The 18412-nt window shown below is 37.3% G+C and overlaps 1 protein-coding gene across 1 annotated transcript in view; it reads right to left on the bottom strand.

Moving 5' to 3' along the window:
• Positions 1-18412, bottom strand: part of LOC128666290 (protein SSUH2 homolog) — a 55689-nt gene that overhangs the window by 16251 nt on the left and 21026 nt on the right. Inside the window, 7 exon segments of the mRNA XM_053720779.1 lie at positions 996-1070; positions 1073-1122; positions 2355-2415; positions 2996-3125; positions 11785-11863; positions 16952-17092; positions 17812-17862. Coding sequence (XP_053576754.1) covers positions 996-1070; positions 1073-1122; positions 2355-2415; positions 2996-3125; positions 11785-11863; positions 16952-17092; positions 17812-17862 — 587 coding nt within the window.

The following is an 18412-nucleotide window of genomic DNA, read 5'->3' as shown; positions in this document are numbered from 1 at the left end:
ACCGCACGTGATCTAGCCAATCAGAAGCACTGTGAACCAGGGGGAATGCCGCATCCTCCGGTTTAAAAGCGTATCGGCTTAATTTACTTAAAATACCTCTGATGAAGAAGGGAGAGTATAATATATATCCTTAAAAACACGGTTAGTTTTATGGACACAGTCTAAAGTGTTCTTTATTTTAGATTTTAGCGATTGTTCTTATCTGCATTGTATTTTATTTGCATGTATTTTTACTTGGTCGATTTGCCAGCATTTTCACTATTAGCTCCCACTAATATAAGGACTACGATAGCTTCCTGTGTAACATATAGGAAGTTGATACGTCCACCTGTATTTGGTTTCCTGACTTGCTTATGCATATCCTCATATTGTTGAGGGGTACCAAATGTGAGCACAAATTGTTGGGGCACTGGTGGAGAGCTATAGCTACTTCCTAATAAAAACAGGGTTGCACTATTATCGTGGTTTCTGTTTTTGTTCCATATTCCTATTACATTTAGAGGGAAGGTTTCTTGCCCTACACCACACTACAGGAAGCACTGAAGGCAGAGACCTGCAAGTACTACACGGATCTGGCGGCGGATATCGTTTGGCAGAGTTCTACCCAGGCTTTCCTGATTGCGTTTACTTACCCTCATATGGATTGAGGTTAAGTCCTGTAAGGTAGAAATTGTATTCACATACTTGGAACCGGCTAACTTGATCAGTACCTTTTGGATTCACCTGGAGCCAGGTTCTCCTCTTTAACTGAGACTTTATATCCCAGAGACTCTTTTTCAGTTATTTTTAGAATCTCATACTGTTTAGAGTCTAGGTAGGATATTATAATTGATACTTTCTAATTTGTGTTTTTTTTATATAGTCATACAACTATATAGTATACATTGTATATTGTATGCTTATTGTGTTATATTAATGTTATATTATCAGAATTATGGTAATTTTAAGGGCTTTGTGACAGCGCTATATATAGTAACACTTTATTTTTACGTTACCTTCATAGAAGATGTGTGAGGAACTGGCACTTTGTGCGTTTCATCCTTGATGAAAGTAGGAGCAGGCACAACTAATCTTCCCAAGGCAGAGGAGCAGGTCCGTATGCTGAGGAGTCCACTGTCTGACCTGTTAGGGGGGCATAGATGGTCACTAAATGCAAGTTTAAAAAAAATGTCTCCACATGTTGGTGTAAGGATGAATTTTTAACATGATGTCTTTGTAGGGGTATTTGTATACAGCGGGGGTGTGTGTCTTTGTGGCCCTGCCACCTTTTGGTTTTCACCATCCTATATTTTTAATAAACTTTTATATCTGTAGATTTTTTTTACTATTTTTTTACTTTTTAAAAGGGCCACTAAAGTCAAAATGAAAGTTTCATAATTCAGATATAAAAACATACAATTAAAAAAACATTTCCAATATACATCAATTATCAAAACATGGACGATATTTTATATACACATTTTCAGAGGCCAAGCTCATACTAAGCATGTGAAAGAGTGCACAGTAATACATATATACATTGTGTGATTGGCTGATGGCTCTCACATGATACAGGGGGAAGGGAAAGTTGGGTTAGCATTGAAATTTGCCAGAAAATATTCTAACTGCTCATTTCAAATTCACTGATTTTAGTGGTCCTTGGAGCCTAAACCTCTTAACCCACCTTTATTCCAAATAATTAATTTTATCCCATAAATTAATTCTTATAATTCTATATAGGTATCAGTGGCAGTTCCTGAGATGTTGTGTAATGCTTTATACCCATATATATTTATACCTTGAAGGGCCGCCTCTTATCTCAGTGCATTTTATTCATTTTCACAGCTAGACAGCGCTAGTTCATGTGTGCCAAATAGATCAATATTATGCTCACTCCCGTGGAGTTATTTATGAGTCAGGCAATGATTAGCTAAAATGCAAGCTTGTAAAAAAAAAAAAGAACTGAAATAAAGAGGCAGTCTGCAGAGACTTAGATACAAGGTAATCTCAGAGGTTAAAAGTATTAAAAAACAGTGTTGTTTATGCAAAACTGGGGAATAGGTAATAAAGGGATTATCTATCTTTTAAAACAAAACAACAATTTCAAGTAAACTGTCCCCTTTAACTAAACCTTGAACTCACTTCCCTCTTAAATTTTAAACCATTACACATCCTTTTTTTTCTCTCTCTTTTCTATCTATCACAAGACATTGGGGAGAAAGTAACCCTGAAGCACAATATTGTTAAAAGCTACATAAATTGGGATATACAAACACTGTTAAATATTTATAACTAGGGTTGTCAGGTGTCCACAAAAAGAAAACAAAATCATTTTAATTTCCTTTATTTTCTGTAGAAATCTATAGGTCACTGACCTGTGTATGGAGCAGTCACCCACTCACAGTCACGCGACTCTGTGAAAGTTTCCAAACGATACTGGAAATAAAAAGATCAAAATTAAATCTTACTTTAGTTTGTGAAATGCTAGGATTCACCATTGAAACAAATAAGGGGACTTTCATTCATGAAGTATAAAATTCTTCATGCTGAAAGTTCCTTTATTTGTTACAAGCGTTCGCCATACTGAGCTGGTCAAGCAGCCCACAGCACAATCCTGTTTTGCTGAGAGGCGACATTTCACCTCTTAGCCAATAGCCGGTGCAGGAAATCCTGCTTGGCACCTGCTGGAACGCGACGGCTATTTTGCTAAGAGGTGGAAACGTCACCTCTTAGCAAAACAGCGTTCTATCGCAGGCTGCTTGAAGCACCTCATTGTGGCGATCGTTTGAAACAAATAAAGGAGCTTCAGCATGAATATTTTATACTTCATGACTGAAAGTCCCCTTTATTTCTTCCAATGGTCAATACTAGCGGTTCAAAAGACGCTAGGATTGACTTTCACCTGGTGCAGTTTACATGGAATGTATTATCTAACACACACTTCCCGAGTTAGATTTGTGTTACTATGTAAAACCATAGGCGCACAACAGCGCAAGCCAAAGAACAACGTACTTACCCTATACGTATTAAATGGTTGCATTTTCTGTAATACCATATCTGTAGCCGGACCAGTCCCATAGCAGCAGTGACTATTTGCATATTCTAGGAAAGCTTCTTTTGCAGTGTTTTCGCTAATAGACGGGATTCTGCAAAAGAAGGGTTAGAGATGTAAAAGGAATTTGCCACCTCCTCTCCCAAACCATAAAACAAATGTAAAACAGAAAATAGTCATTCAAATGTGGCTCTGTCCTAAAACCGGTACTGCAACAAATTCATATATAAAATATTTTATGAATGCGTCATTACGTGAAAGCATCTACTAAATGGAGCGCTAGTTTATACAGGAAGTTAAACCTGACTGACTGACTTCTCTCATCAGTAAGACATCAATCCATATAACTTGAATTGTTATCCTATTTACAGAAGTAAGCAATGCAAAATGTGTCTGGAATACATACATAAGGGCCAATTTACCATAGCGGTGAGCGGACATGATACGATGTAGCATCTCATGTCTGCCGCATATCAATAAATGCCGACAGCATACGATGTGGGAATTTATCATTGCACAAGCAGTTCTTGTGAACTGCTTGTGCAATGCCGCCCCCCTGCAGATTCACAGCCAGCCAGCCACTAGCAGCGGGTGTCAATCAAACCGATTGTATGCGATCAGGTTGATTTCTGTCCGCTGCCTCAGAGCAGGCGGACAATTTATGGAGCAGCGGTCTTTAGACCGCTGCTTCATAACTTTCGGTTTCTGGCGAGCCTGGAGGCTCACACGGAAACAGGGGGCATCAGGTCCATTCGGAGTTCATCATTAGGTCCCACACTCGCTTCAGGGGCCCAGCTCAGCAGTCTGGCAGAGGGGCTATCACAATTGTATGAGGGCACTAGACCAGCTAAAAGAGGTCATTCCCTTTTCTGTAGAATTATGTCAGATTACCTGCTTGTGTATAGTTGCAGGTTTATGGAACACAAACATTGCATATTTTCTCTGCTCCTTTACTAAAGAGACAGTCAACTCAAAAATGTTTGTCTAAAAAGATAGATAATCCTGTTATTACCCATTACCAAGTTTTGCTTAACCAACACGGGTTATATTAATATACTTTTTACCCTCTGTGATTACCTTGTATTTAAGCATCTTCTGACAGGCCCCTGATCACATGGCTATTTATTAATTATCTATTGTCTTGCATTTAAGCCAATTAGTGCAGTATCATCCACAACCCACACGGGCGTGAGCACTATGTTATCTATATGACACACATGGACTAGCACTCCCCTGTTGTGAAAAGCTAATACAAAAGCATGTGATAAGAGGCTGTCTGTAGTGGCTTAGAAAAAGGCAGAAAGATGTTTAAATGGTTATAAATATAATAATAATATTAATATATTAATATAACAATGTTGGTTGTGCAAAGCTGGGGGAATGGGTAGTAAAGCATTATCTATCTTTTTAAACAAACTATAAACAATTTTGTGGTGTTGACTGTCCCGAAAACCAAAGAATAGATGGGAAGTATTTATCCAGTAACAACTTCTCTGGATTACAGCGCCAAATACAAGATACGTTTTTGAAGCATAAAAAGATATTGCACACCAAGAACGATACCGAAACATATAAGAGACAATGTTAAACGTACATTTAACGAGATGGCAAAACTACAATAGAATAGATATTACACATTATGAAATCATTTTTCCTCCTGCTCCCGGCTCTCTTCAATTAGTTTCTCGTATGTTAACACCTAAAAGTGATGGTAAATCCTAGTGTTTTTTAAATGCTATGATTTACAGTGATAAAATAAAGTGCACTTTCAGTCCGTTAAGTATAAAAAAAACATCATGCTGAAAGTTCCTTTATTTTCCTGAAAGTTTATGCCGTGCTGAAGCGCCTCTGGCCGCCCATGGCAAAATGCTATTTTTTCTATGAGGTGACTTGTCCACTTCTTAACCAATAGCTGTGCTAGCTAATCGGCATTAAAGTGATAGTAAATCCTAGCATTTGTGAAACGCTAGGATTTACCAGTGGAACAAATGAAGGGGACTTTCAGTCATGGGGGGTCAATTTATTATTGTGGCGGAACGACATCATATGATCTCTAGCATATCATTTCTGCCGCACATCGACAAATGCCAAAAGCATACGCTGTTGCCAACAGCATACACTGGTGCAATACCACCCCCTGCAGATTTGCGGCCGCTAGTAGGGGGTGTCAATCAACCTGATCGCATTTGATCGGGCTGATTGCTGTCCGCCACCTCAGAGGTCCTAAGACCGCTGCTTCTTAACTTCTTGCTGAAATTTCCTTTATTTGTCTGAGGCGTTCGCCGTACTGAGCTCCTCAGGCAGCCCACAAAAGAACACTATTTTGCTGTGAGGTGAGGCGATCACTTTAAGCCGGATGGCCAGCATGCTATTGGGTAAGAGGTCTCATTGAGAAAATATTGCTTTGCCATGGAAGTCCAGAGGTGCTCACCTCGGCATAAACTACAGGAAGATAAAAGAAATTTCAGCATGAAGTTTTTTTTAATTCATGACTGAAAGTCCCCTTTATTTTTACCACTGGTAAATCCTAGCATTTCAAAAACACTAGAATTTACTATCACTTTAAAGGAGCCAGATGATGAAGATTCCACCTCTTCATACCGTTTTCCGCCATATCGGAGCTTATGTATTCCTTTCTCACACCCCATGACAGAAACAGTTCGTATTTACAGATTTATAACAATATCTGACATCTGCACAAGTGCACAATACAAACCAGGAGCTTTACATGCATTACTATTTATTATTCCAGAGTCCATTTTTTTTTTCATTTTTTTGCAATTTTAAAACTGTGTTAAAATGCAAATATGGTAAAGGGACAGTCTACCATAGAATTGTTATTGTTTTAAAAGATAGATAATCCCTTTATTACCCATTCCAAAGTTTTGCATAACCAACACTGTTATATTAATATACTTTTTACCTCTGTGATTACCTTGTATCTAGGAACCTTCTTCCAGCCCCCTGATCACATGACTGTGACTGTTTATTATCTATTGTCTTAAATTTAGCATTGTTTTGTGCTAGATCTTAAATAACCCCCTGTGCCTGAACACAGTGTTATCTATATAGCCCACATGTACTTTCTGTCTCTTTGTGTTGAAAAGAGATTTAAAAAGCATGTGATACGAGGCAGCCCTCAAAGGCTTAGAAATTAACATATGGGCCTACCTATGTTTAGTTTAAACTAAGACTACCAAGAGAAAAAAGCAAATTTGATGATAAAAGTAAATTGGAAAGTCAATTAAAATTAAAAGTCCTATCTGAATAATGAAAGTTTAATTTATACTAGACTGTCCCTTTAAATAACTCACCGGGCGTTAACACAGTGTTATCTATATGGTCTTTTGTTGTGAAAAACAATTTAAAAGCATGCGATTAGAGGCAGTCCTCAAGGGCTTATAAATTAGCATATGAGCCTACCTAGGTTTAGTTTCAACTAAGAATAAAAAGCTAAAAAAGCAAATTTGATGATAAAAGTAAATTTGAAAGCCGATTAAAATTACATGTCCTATATGAATAATGAAAGTTTAATATTGACTAGACTGTCCCTTTAAGCTCACATTCTGTATCACACATGCTAACCCAGGCAAGTGATAAAACTGTCACAAAGCCAGCAATAATACTGATCTGCGAGTCTGCACCAGTTCTGTCATAGGTTGTGAGAATACGTGTGCTCCAAGATGGCAGCACCCAGTGTGAAGAGGAGGAGTTTAAGCATGACGACTTTAAGATGTCAAATAGGAGAAGAGCTTTGAAGAGAGCTACAGGCACAGGAGGGAAGTACAATAAGACGGGTAATAGCAACCATTATATTGTAGTTGAGCTAATGGGACACTAAACCCCAATTTTTTCCATTCATGATTCAGATAGAGCATGCAATTTTAAGCAACTTTTATTCATTCTCTTGCTATCTTTATTTAAAAAGCAGGAATGTAAAGCTTAGGAGTCGGCCCATTTTTGGTTCAGAACCTGGGTTGTGCTTGCCACCAATAAGCAAGCGCTATTCAGGGTGCTGAAACTAAAATGGGCCGGCTCCTAAACTTTACATTCCTGCTTTTTAAATAAAGATAGCAAGATAATGAAGAAAAATTGATAACAGGAGTACATTAGAAAGTTGCATGCTCTATCTAAATCATGAAAGAAGAAAAAAAAGTTGGGTTTAGTATCCCTTAAGTACTTTAACGCCCCTTTAATATTCTGAAATAAATTGCAGAATTCTAATTCACAAAGCAAATGAAAAACAATAAATCCTCCTGGCTTGGAGATGTCTTTTTGTTCAGCTAACATACGGCTAGATTACGAGTTTTGCGTTATGAGCGGTGCGGTACTAACTTGCAAGTCATTTGTACCACTCACTTATCAACAGCGCTGGTATTACAGGTTTACAAAAACCCGGCGTTAGCAGGCAAGAAGTGAGCGTAGAGCAAAATTGAGCTCCATACCACACTCCAATACCAGCGCTGCGGTGAGCTGGTTTTACGTGCTTGTGCACGATTTCCCCATAGACATCAATGGGGAGAGTCGTCTGAAAAAAAGCCTGACACCTGCAATAAAGGAGACTTCTGCCCGGTTGGATGAAGACTTCTGCCGCTTCGTTGAGGATGGATGTCCGGTCTTCAAAAACTGTAAGTGGATCTTCGGGGGTTAGTGTTAGGCTTTAAGGGTTATTGGGTGGGTTTTAATTTTAGATTAGGGTTTGGGAGGAAAAAGAGCTAAATGCCCTTTTAAAGGCAATGCTCATCCAAATGCCCTTTTCAGGGCAATTAGGTTTTTTAGTTAGGATTTTTTTTTTTCTCAAATATTTTTTTTTATTGAGGTTGTGCAAAATATTACATACAGAATTGTCAATATATAATAATAACATTGTGGTAAGATATATATTCTCTATGTATAGACAAAGTACAACTGCAGGTCAGTAATCACTTTAAGCGTACATTCTGGAAACCTTTGAAAAAGAAGCAATACACCCATATAGTACATAAAGTAAATAATTTGGACTATCATTCCAACTGTCTGTGTGAGGACGTAGTAATCTACACCAAGTAACTAGTGAGCAGGTCTGACAGTCTAGAATAAAATGGGCCAATATGTCTAAGGAAATTTTCTATCTAAAAGTATGGAACCTCAATTTTATACTGGATGAAGAATATAAATAGTCCCCACATTGCAGTGGAATAACATATATTAGAGTAAGTATACAAAACAGTTTTGAGCAAGGGGGAGTTAGCATTATGGTTTTTGGGGAAGGGAAATGGAGCGGGCGCGAGCCGCTCTAAGTAAGGGAAAAGGGGGGGGGGGGAATGGGAGGGCGAAGCCAGCTATTATGTTATACAAATGAATACTTTGGGGCCCCTGAGATTTTGAGTATAAAGGTTAAAGTATATTGTGGCAACCCTTATGAGGCTATTTTGTAAGTCCATGGATAAAGAGAAGGACATTAGTTGTTTATGTTTAGCCTGTTGCATCTTGAGCAGATAGTGTGCTATAACATTGTTATGAGTTGGAACCTCTCTATTAGAAAAACACTAGTTAGGATTATATAAACTCAGACCAAATGGACTATCTCACGATAGTTGGCTACCATGGTGAAGGATGTCCTGAACCTAGATAAACACATAGATTATCCTTACTGGTTAGAAGCATGAGTGATTGAGAGTGTAGATAAATATAGCAGCGGGTTATACTCCTCAAACTGGGAAGCAATGTGTAAAGATATTCTCGTGCCTAGACCTAAAATACTGGGAATGTCAGGGTGTCTCCGCTCCATTGATATAAAGTAAAAGATGTCTGTTAACTATGACTAAATAAAAGTAGACATGGGATACAGTGTATGCTCAACTTTGGTGGTAGCTTTTAGATAATATAATAAGTCAATCCTGACTAATTTAGAAATCCTAGTTTCTAGGCTACTAGTTATAAAGTTATATCCCGTATGTACAACTCGGTAACAGCTTTGAAGTGTAAAGAATAATACTTGTATGCTTTGGAGACATATAACATTGTAATGCTAAGTAACATTTCAACAGGAAGCTGTCATTAAATTAGCTTAAGGTAATAAGTAAATACAAAACAGTAATGGTATACATAACATGTGCAAAAAAAAATTTCAAGTGTAAGTGGGAGTGGAGCGATTATAAAGCTCAACCGTAGATTGAATAGAATAAATGTACATATTGAATAAACAGTGCTAAAACAACTGCAGGATATAAATGTTTAGCAAGGAAAATCAAACTGGGAGGACCATATAACATAATGAGAGTTAAAGGGCCATGAAACCCACATTTTTTCTTTCATGATTTAGAAAAAGAATGTAATTTTAAACATCTTTCTAATTTACTTATATTATCTAATTTGCTTTATTCTCTTGATATTCTTTGCTGAAAAGCATATCTAGATATGCTCAGTAGCTGCTGATTGGTTGCTGCACATAGAAGCCTCATGTGATTGGCTCACCCACCATGTGCATTGCTTTTACTTCAACTAAGGATATCTAAAAAATGAAGCAAAATAAATAATAGAAGTAAATTGCAATGTTGTTTAAATTTCTAGTCTATCTGAATCATGAAAGAAAGATTTTGGGTTTAGTGGCCCTTTAATTTGGAAGTTGATATACAGAATGCCATCAGGACTTTATCCTACACCTCTCTTCAACCCTTTACTGCAAAGGAACCCTGGTATAGGTTGTGGTGTTCGCTGCTGAATTTCTAGAGGGAGAAAAGAATTGTCTGAGGGATCCTGATCACTCAAGAGTGTGTTAGTGGGATCTGGTAAGGACTGTGAACCACTGACATGGTTAGTGATAGCTAAGCCCTGTACAGTATAAAAATCAGCCAAGTCAGTGGCTTTGTGTGTAAAGTCTCCCAGTATTTGGGGTTGCGATCAGTCTCTCCCGAAGCGTTGAATCTGTATAGCAGGCTCCCTGTAAGAACCCGACTGCAATGAGCGGTCTCCGCAGAGCATCACCCCTCACCTCCGGAAGCGTAATGTTCTCAGCATCAGCATCAGACTTCATGATATCCGGGACCAATTTGAAGCCCAGCTCTCCGGATAATAGTGTAAATCACTTGCTAGCAGTGAAGTATCAGCGATCCACGGTGTTTTGTCTCTGATACTCAGATCATTTCCACACGGTTCCATTAAAGTAGAACTCCTCTCCACTGCAAGGCTCGTCACGGCATTTAGATAAGTATCCTGTGTAGAAAACTCCATGTAGGTCTGCGGTATTTCTAGCACTGATATTGGTGCTCTGCCATTAAACTGAGAGGTCTCATCGTTCTTAATGGGATCTATAGCAGCCGCCATTTTAGATATAGGATCAGCCACTTCTCCACGCTGATCTCTCAAGCGATGCCTGCCATATTTGGTGGGATAGTAGAGGGTTCAGAGTGTATTAGGTTGCAGCTATATATCAAACGATCACTGCTGCCTCGTGGTGATGCCAGTTAGCTTGTCTCCTAGCAGATGTCGTAGTAGATGTTTGAGACTTCTGAAAAGGTTGCTTTCCCCCTTACAAGAAAGGAACTCCAGTACTGAGTTAGAAAATATAAATTAAATGCTCCATAAGCTTAATGTTTGATGATTTTGCAGGAGCTCATGAGTTGTGCGTCCTGTCGCTTCTGTAGTTGGCTCCGCCCCCCTTTTAGTTAGGATTTTATTTAGGGGGCTGGTTGTGTGGGTGGTGGGTTTTACTGTTGGGGGGGTTGTTTGTATTTTTTTTACAGGTAAAAGAGCTGATTTCTTTGGGGCAATGCCCCGCAAAAGGCCCTTTTAGGGCTATTGGTGGTTTAGTTTAGGCTAGGGTTTTTTTTATTTTTGGGGGGCTTTTTTATTTTGATAGGGCTATTAGATTAGGTGTAATTCGTTTAAATATCTGATAATTTCTTTTTTTTATTTTGTGTAATTTAGTGTTGGTTTGTTTTTGTAATTTAGTTAATTGTATTTAATTTATGTAATTGATTTAATTGTAGTGTAAGGTTAGGTGTTAGTGTAAGACAGTTTAGGTTTTATTTTACAGGTAAATTTGTATTTATTTTAGCTAGGTAGTTATTAAATAGTTAATAACTATTTACTAACTAGTCTACCTAGTTAAAATAAATACAAACTTGCCTGTGAAATAAAAATAAAACCTAAGACAGATACAATGTAACTATTAGTTATATTGTAGCTAGCTTAGGGTTTATTTTACAGGTAAGTATTTAGTTTTAAATAGGAATTATTTAGGTATTAATAGTAGGTTTTATTTAGATTTATTTTAATTACATTAAAGTTAGTGGGTGTTAGGGTTAGACTTAGGGGTTAATAACTTTAGTATAGTGGCGGCGACGTTGGGGGGCGGAAGATTAGAGGTTAATAATATTTAACTAGTGTTTACAATGCAGGAGTGTGGCGTTTTAGGGGTTAATATGTTTATTATAGTGGCGGCGATGTCCGGAGCGGCAGATTAGGAGTTAATAATTTAGGGTGTACTGCTCACTTTTTGGCCTCCCAGGCAGACTCTTAATACCGGCGCTGTTGAAGTCCCATTGAAAAAGGACTTTTTAAAAGCTGCGGTAGTTACGTTACGGCCAAAAAAGTGTGCAGTGCCCCTAAACCTACAAGACTCGTAATACCAGTGGTTGTGAAAAAGAGCCTTAATGCTGCTTTTTCACTCATATCGCAAAACTCTAATCTAGCCGATAGGGGAATTAAAAAAAAAAAAAAAAAAAAACAAATAAAGAAAGAAACAAAGGGAAAAAAAAAAAAAAACTCACGTCCAGTCTGGAGTAGTTACAGGAGCTGGAACAACAGGCCCAGGAAACATGTCTGGGGGAGGAGGTAATATCTGACCACCTGTAAATACATGGAAATGAGATTAAACAGAAGGAAATGCATCCTAAGGCACCAACCCCCCTTGACCTTTAATTGACAAAATGTTTGTATTACATGACAAGTACATATTAGCAGTTACTTTAAAAGGGACAGTCTACAATATAATTTTTAATGTTTTAAAAGATAGATAATCCCTTTATTACCCATTCCCCAGTTTTGCATAACCAACACTGTAATATTAAAGGGACAGTCTAGTATAAATTAAACTTTCATTATTCAGATAGGACTTATAATTTTAATCAACTTTCCAATTTACTTTTATCATCAAATTTGCTTTTTTTCTCTTGGTATTCTTAGTTTAAACTAAACATAGGTAGGCTCATATGCTAATTTCTAAGCATTTGAGGGCTGCCTCTTATAACAGGCTTTTTGAATTGTTTTTCACAACAAAAGACTTGATAGTTCACGTGGGCTATATAGATAACACTGTGTTCAGGCACAGGAGGTTATTTAAGATTTAGTACAAAACAATGCTAAATTTAAGACAATAGATAATAAACAGTCACAGTCATGTGATCAGGGGGCTGGAAGAAGGTTCCTAGATACAAGGTAATCACAGAGGTGAAAAGTATATTAATATAACTGTGTTGGTTATGCAAAATTGGGGAATGGGTAATAAAGGGATTATCTATCTTTTAAAAACAAAAACAATTCTATGGTAGACTGTCCCTTTAATATCCTTTTTACCTGTGTGATCACCTTGTATCTAAGCATCTACTGACAGCCCCCTGATCACATGACTATTTATTTATTATCTATATTATCTAGTTCATGTATTACCTATTAAAGGATGTGAAGTAATGCCTATAACCTATCTTGATAAAGCCCACTATAGGGTGACACGCGTTGAAGGAATACAGGCTGAATACTTTGAATGCTAGAACTGGCACAATTATACTGATTACCTCTATTCCAGTATCCGCATATTGGGACATTGTGGAACATTTGCAAATAACCCGGGTTATAATTCGAGCTACAACAGATACAATTTGCGTGCTGTTAGCACTAAGTGCAAGGAGATCTGTATTGCAACCTGTTGCTGAAGTTTGCTACTATCCTCGAAAGAGGTCGTTTCAGTATCCAATTCAACTTTATATAAAGTTGCTACATAGAAGATCCACGCTGTGACGTAAGGTAAAGTCACGTGAATGCTACAGACGAGCTGTGCAAGACACTATACACATGCTTGAAACTGCGGTAAGGAATAGAAGCACAGAGCTGAGCTCACGCAGGTAAACCAAGGTGTTGATAACAAGTGTTGCAAAAAACCTGTAAGACAATTCCTCCTATGATTTCAAGGTAAATCTGTGTGTCTGCACCTTAACTGTATGCCATTGCATTCTGAGACTCGATATAAGAGAGAGGGCCTAATACTTTGGCTTTTTAAAGAGGCTTTCTTTTATCCTGTAAACAAAACATCCGCCTTAAAGACATATCAAAGTGTAAGCGGATGAATTCTCTATAAAAGTGGCTATAGATCAAGTTTCACTTTAATGTTAAAGGGACACTGCACCCAAAAATTTAATTTCGTGATTCAGATTGAGCATGAAATTTTAAGCAAATTTCGAATTTACTCCTATTATCAAATTTTCTTCATTCTCTTGGTATCTTTATTTGAAATGCAAGAATGTAAGTTTAGATGCCGGCCCATTTTTGGTGAACAACCTGGGTTGTCCTTGCTGATTGGTGGATAAATTCATCCACCAATAAAAAAGTGCTGTCCAGAGTACTGAAACCAAAAAAAAGCTTAGATGCCTTCTTTTTGAAATAATGATAGCAAGAGAACGAAGAAAAATTGATAATAGGAGTAAATTAGAAAGTTGCTTAAAATTGCATGCTCTTTCTGAATTACAAACGAACAAATTTGGGTTCAGTATCCCTTTAATGGTGGTATACTGTTTAAAAGTTATGAATATACTTTCACTACAAATATTGTCTGATGGTATTAATATTTACTAAGGTAACCTATGTACATTTATCACTAAGTGATCTGTAAAATCTGTGTTTGTTTATTTAGGCGGTCTATGTACACACGCCATGGATTAATTAATTGATTTGTCATTTAAAGTCTGCTATATACTCCATAATTTACTACATATTTTACTCTGTACTCCATTTTATTACATTGATATTGCATTTAAATTATATATAGGAGTTTTTCATACTATGGGAGACGTCCCAATTTACTGTTTGAGTTTAAATTGTTAACTGTAGTAGACCTTTGGTCAATAAAAAAAGTTTTTTTAAAATAAATATTGCAAATTGATTATTGGGGTTGTTGTTGCTATATTGTATACATAGACAGTATATCTGTCTTAAATATCTCTAGCTTTTTTAGCGCCCTCTAATCATATTTCTACTTTATAATTTATTTACAAGGTACTTTGCTTTCTACAAGAAGGTCACTGTTTCTTTCACTGCCCCTCCTCCTTACTTGATGACTGCTAAAGTAAGAATTATTTGAATATATATATTATCATAGCCCTGTGGATGAGCTGATGTGGTGGTCTCCCAGAACCTGAAAGGGTGATACCCTCATCTGATCATCATTACAGGGCTGAGTGCTCCTTTTTAGGAGATACACAGAGGAACAGAGGTGGATTAATGGATCTGTAGAGGTTATTAATGTAAATGGAATGTTTGATTAACCCACCAGTTTGTTATGCAATATTGCCCTGTGGCCACAGATTGGAACCATTCTGCAAGTGAATGTTGGAACTTGATAAAATGTTTAATAAAGAATATTTAAACATAAATCAGCAGTTGTCACAGTATTAAAGGGGCAGTAAATGTATTTTAACCCCTTAACGTGCCAGGCACGTCCTACAAAAAACAGTCCTGGCACGTCCTGAGGGGTTTCAAGAGCTGGAAGCAACTTCCAGACGCTTTCAGGGTATTGTAGTGATGCCTCAATATTGAGGAATCCTGCAATACCTTCTGGTAAGCAACCGATGCAGAGAGGGCACTCTGTGGCCCTCTCTGCATCGGCCAGTGATGGTGCCGATCGTTGGAGGGAGGCGAGTGGGCGGCCCATCACTGAAGGAGTTCTGGAGAGCAGTGACGAGATGTCTGGGAGCGTGCGTGAGGGATGGGAGTGCGCATGAAGGATGGGACTGCTACACTATGGAAAATCTTAAGTGAAAGGGAAGGAGGGAGAGAGGGGATAAGTGTTTGGAAAGGATCTTGTAGGGGGTAGGGTATTGAGGGGGGCAGCTACACTACAGAAAAAAAAAAAAGTTTTTTTTTTAAAAGCCTAATATTTAGCAAACTGGGTACTGGCAAACAGCTGCCAGTAACCAAGATGGCTGCAAATAGATAGAGGGGGGAGGGTTAGAGAACTGTTTGGGGGGGGGGGGGAATGCTACACTGCAGAATATATATATATATATATATACAATTGTGGGGTGGGGGAGGGAAGAGAGATGTTTGAGAGGGGTCAGGGAGGGATTAGGGGTGGGATGTGTCACGTGGGAGGCTGATCTCTACACTAAAGCTAAAATTAACCCTACAAGCTACCTAATTAACCCCTTCACTGCTGGACATAATACAAGTGTGGTGTGCAGCTGTATTTACTAAATACTAATTACCAAAAAGCAATGCCAAAGCCATATATGCCTGCTATTTCTGAACAAATGGGATCCCAGAGAAGCATTTACAACCATTTGTGCCATAATTGCACAGCTGTTTGTAAATAATTTCAGTGAGAACCTAAAATTTGTAAAAAAAATGTTAACGATTTTTTTTTTATTTAATCGCATTTGGCGGTGAAATGGTGACATGAAATATACCAAAATGGGCCTACATCAATACTTTGGGTTGTCTTACTAAAATAAAATATATACATGTCAAGGGATATTCAGGGATTCCTGACAGATATCAGTGTTCTAATGTAACTATCGCTAATTTTGAAAAAAAAAATGGTTTGGAAATAGCAAAGTGCTACTTGTACTTATTGCCCTATAACTTGCAAAAAAAAAAGCAAAGAACATGTAACCATTGGGTATTTCTAAACTCAGGACAAAATTTAGAAACTATTTAGCATGGGTGTTTCACTGGTTGTAGTCAGATGTGCAACAAATTTTGAGGGTCAAATTTAAAAAAAAAAGTGTGTTTTTTTCCAATTTTTTCATCATATTTTATTAAAAAAAAATTATAGTAAATTATATGATATGATGAAAATAATGGTATCTTTAGAAATTTGATTTAATGGCGAGAAAAACAGTATATAATATGTGTGGGTACAGTAAAATGAGTAAGAAGAAAATTACAGCTAAACACAAACACTGCAAAAATGTAAACACAGCCCTGGTCCTTAACGGTAAGAAATTTGAAAAAATGGTCTGGTCACTAAGGGGTTAAAGCTCAAAATTTTATTTTTAAGGTCCAACATAGTCTAACAATTGTTCCTTTACTACATTACACCACACTGCATTTTTATGTGTAACAAACTTGCAAGCTAATCCTCAACGAAGTATCTGGCGCTCGCCCTTGTTAATGGCGCGGTGGGCATGCTTATGATTGGCCCTACTAACAAGTACAGTAAAAAAAAACTGCTTGTGCAGCTCGGTGGCCTGTATAGAAGGTTAGCTTGTAAGTTCAGGGGTAACTTGTGTATAAAAACATAAGAGCGTTGCAGAACAAGCAGGAACAATGATCAGACTATAATGGGCATTAAAAATAAAATGCCTTATTGTCACTAGTTTTTATAAAGAAATAGATGCCCACATCACACACTGTGCAATAATAATTCTTCTTCTTTATTTAAGTTACAGACTTGTACAGCGACTTTCCAGGTATTTAACCCTTAATCATAAATAATTATTTTAGGTGCCAATATATGGTTTATTTTCAAAAACAGTGATTCAACTCCTGTATTCCCAGAACACATGTACCAGTGACAACTCATAAAAAACAGTTGTCACTGGTACATGTGTTAAATCACGGGGTTAAATCACAGATAAGACCACAATTGCAGCAGTGTTTTAACTCCCATGTGCTCCAAGCAAGCATAATATACTAAAAATGTAATTATTTGTCATTTTCACGTACTTCCATCAGCCATCCCTTCATATCCAGATACTACACCCATTCCTCCGTCACTGTGGGCTGGAGGGTAGAGGAGAGGAGTTAGCAGACTTTCAGTGCCGGTTGGTGGATAAGGAGATTGAATCGCTGCCATATTCATTCCAGCTGCAGGAATAAAAAAAATAAAAAAAGACAGTAAGTTTAGCACTTTATTCCCACAGCACATATGTACCATTGAGAATGCATGATTACCAGGAAATTAAAAGGGCAGTCAAGAGTTTAAATCAGTGCTACTAAAGCACTTGCAATCAAGGGGTTAAAGAGACATTGTACACTAGATTTCTCTGATCCATTTATATTTACTTAGCCCATCTGGGAGCGTTTTTGTAAAAATGTATAGTTTTGCTTATTTTTTAATAACATTGGGCTGATTTCTAGACTCCTAACTAAGCCCCAAAGTATCAGATGTAGACCCAGCTATTGTTTGTGTAATCTGTCTTTACATATGCAGGGAAGGGGGAGTGTCTGCTATTCTTGTTTTCCCAGCCCCTTTCACTGGGTGTCCCAGCTTAACCTCATCAACAGTACTAAACTGAGAGCTTCTAAATTAGTTTTTAAAAGGTTTTATACTGGATTTTTAGATCAGTATCTGTGCATATTCTTCTTTATAGTAGTGTCTATTACATGCAGTTATATGAAAATTGGTGTATACTGCCCTTTTAAATCAGTGCTACTAATGCAATCAAGGGGCCCTACAGAACACTAAAAAAGCATAATTTTTCAAGATGTAATTATTTATTCAATAACTTCCATCAGCCATCCCTTTATATCTAGATACTACACCATCGCCCAATCACTGTGTGCTAAAGGAAGAGTCAGCAGACCTGTGCCGGTTGGTGGATACGGAGCAGGATTCATCGCCGGATTCATTACAGCTGCAGGATTGAATAAGAGACAGTAATTTTCACAAAGGGTATTTTCTGTATCAATGGAATTGGCTTTGAAATCAAGAATTTAACAATAAGATTAAAGGGGCGGTGTACTGTAAAATGATATCCATTTTATTCCCAATGATTCATTTTACCTGCTGGAGTGTATTAAATCATTTACAAACAGCTCCTTTATCTTTATGTTCTCATTTGAAATAACAAATTTTGATCCTTACTTTTTTGGGTTATTCTCCATATATCTATATACAAAATACCACTCTCTGGCTCCTAAATATTCTTACTGGCTCGAAAATTTGAAACCCCAGCCACCTAGTCTAAAAAGATGAAAAATGCAGTATAGTGCTTTACAATTCCAGTCCTCGAGTACCCCAAACAGGTCAGGTTTTAAGTATTTCCTAATAAGGCTGTTTATTAGCTCAATCATAACTGTAGAATCTGTAATAAATATTCTGATTAAAGGGACAGTAAAGTCAAAATTAAACTATCATCATTCAGATAGAGCATTTAATTTTAAACAACTAGTCTTTTCATCAAA

The sequence above is a fragment of the Bombina bombina genome, chromosome 7, assembly GCF_027579735.1.
Source record: "Bombina bombina isolate aBomBom1 chromosome 7, aBomBom1.pri, whole genome shotgun sequence".
Classification (NCBI taxonomy): Eukaryota; Metazoa; Chordata; class Amphibia; order Anura; family Bombinatoridae; genus Bombina; species Bombina bombina.
Note: the sequence above shows the minus strand (reverse complement) of the source record. Positions and strands in the feature narration are given on the sequence as shown.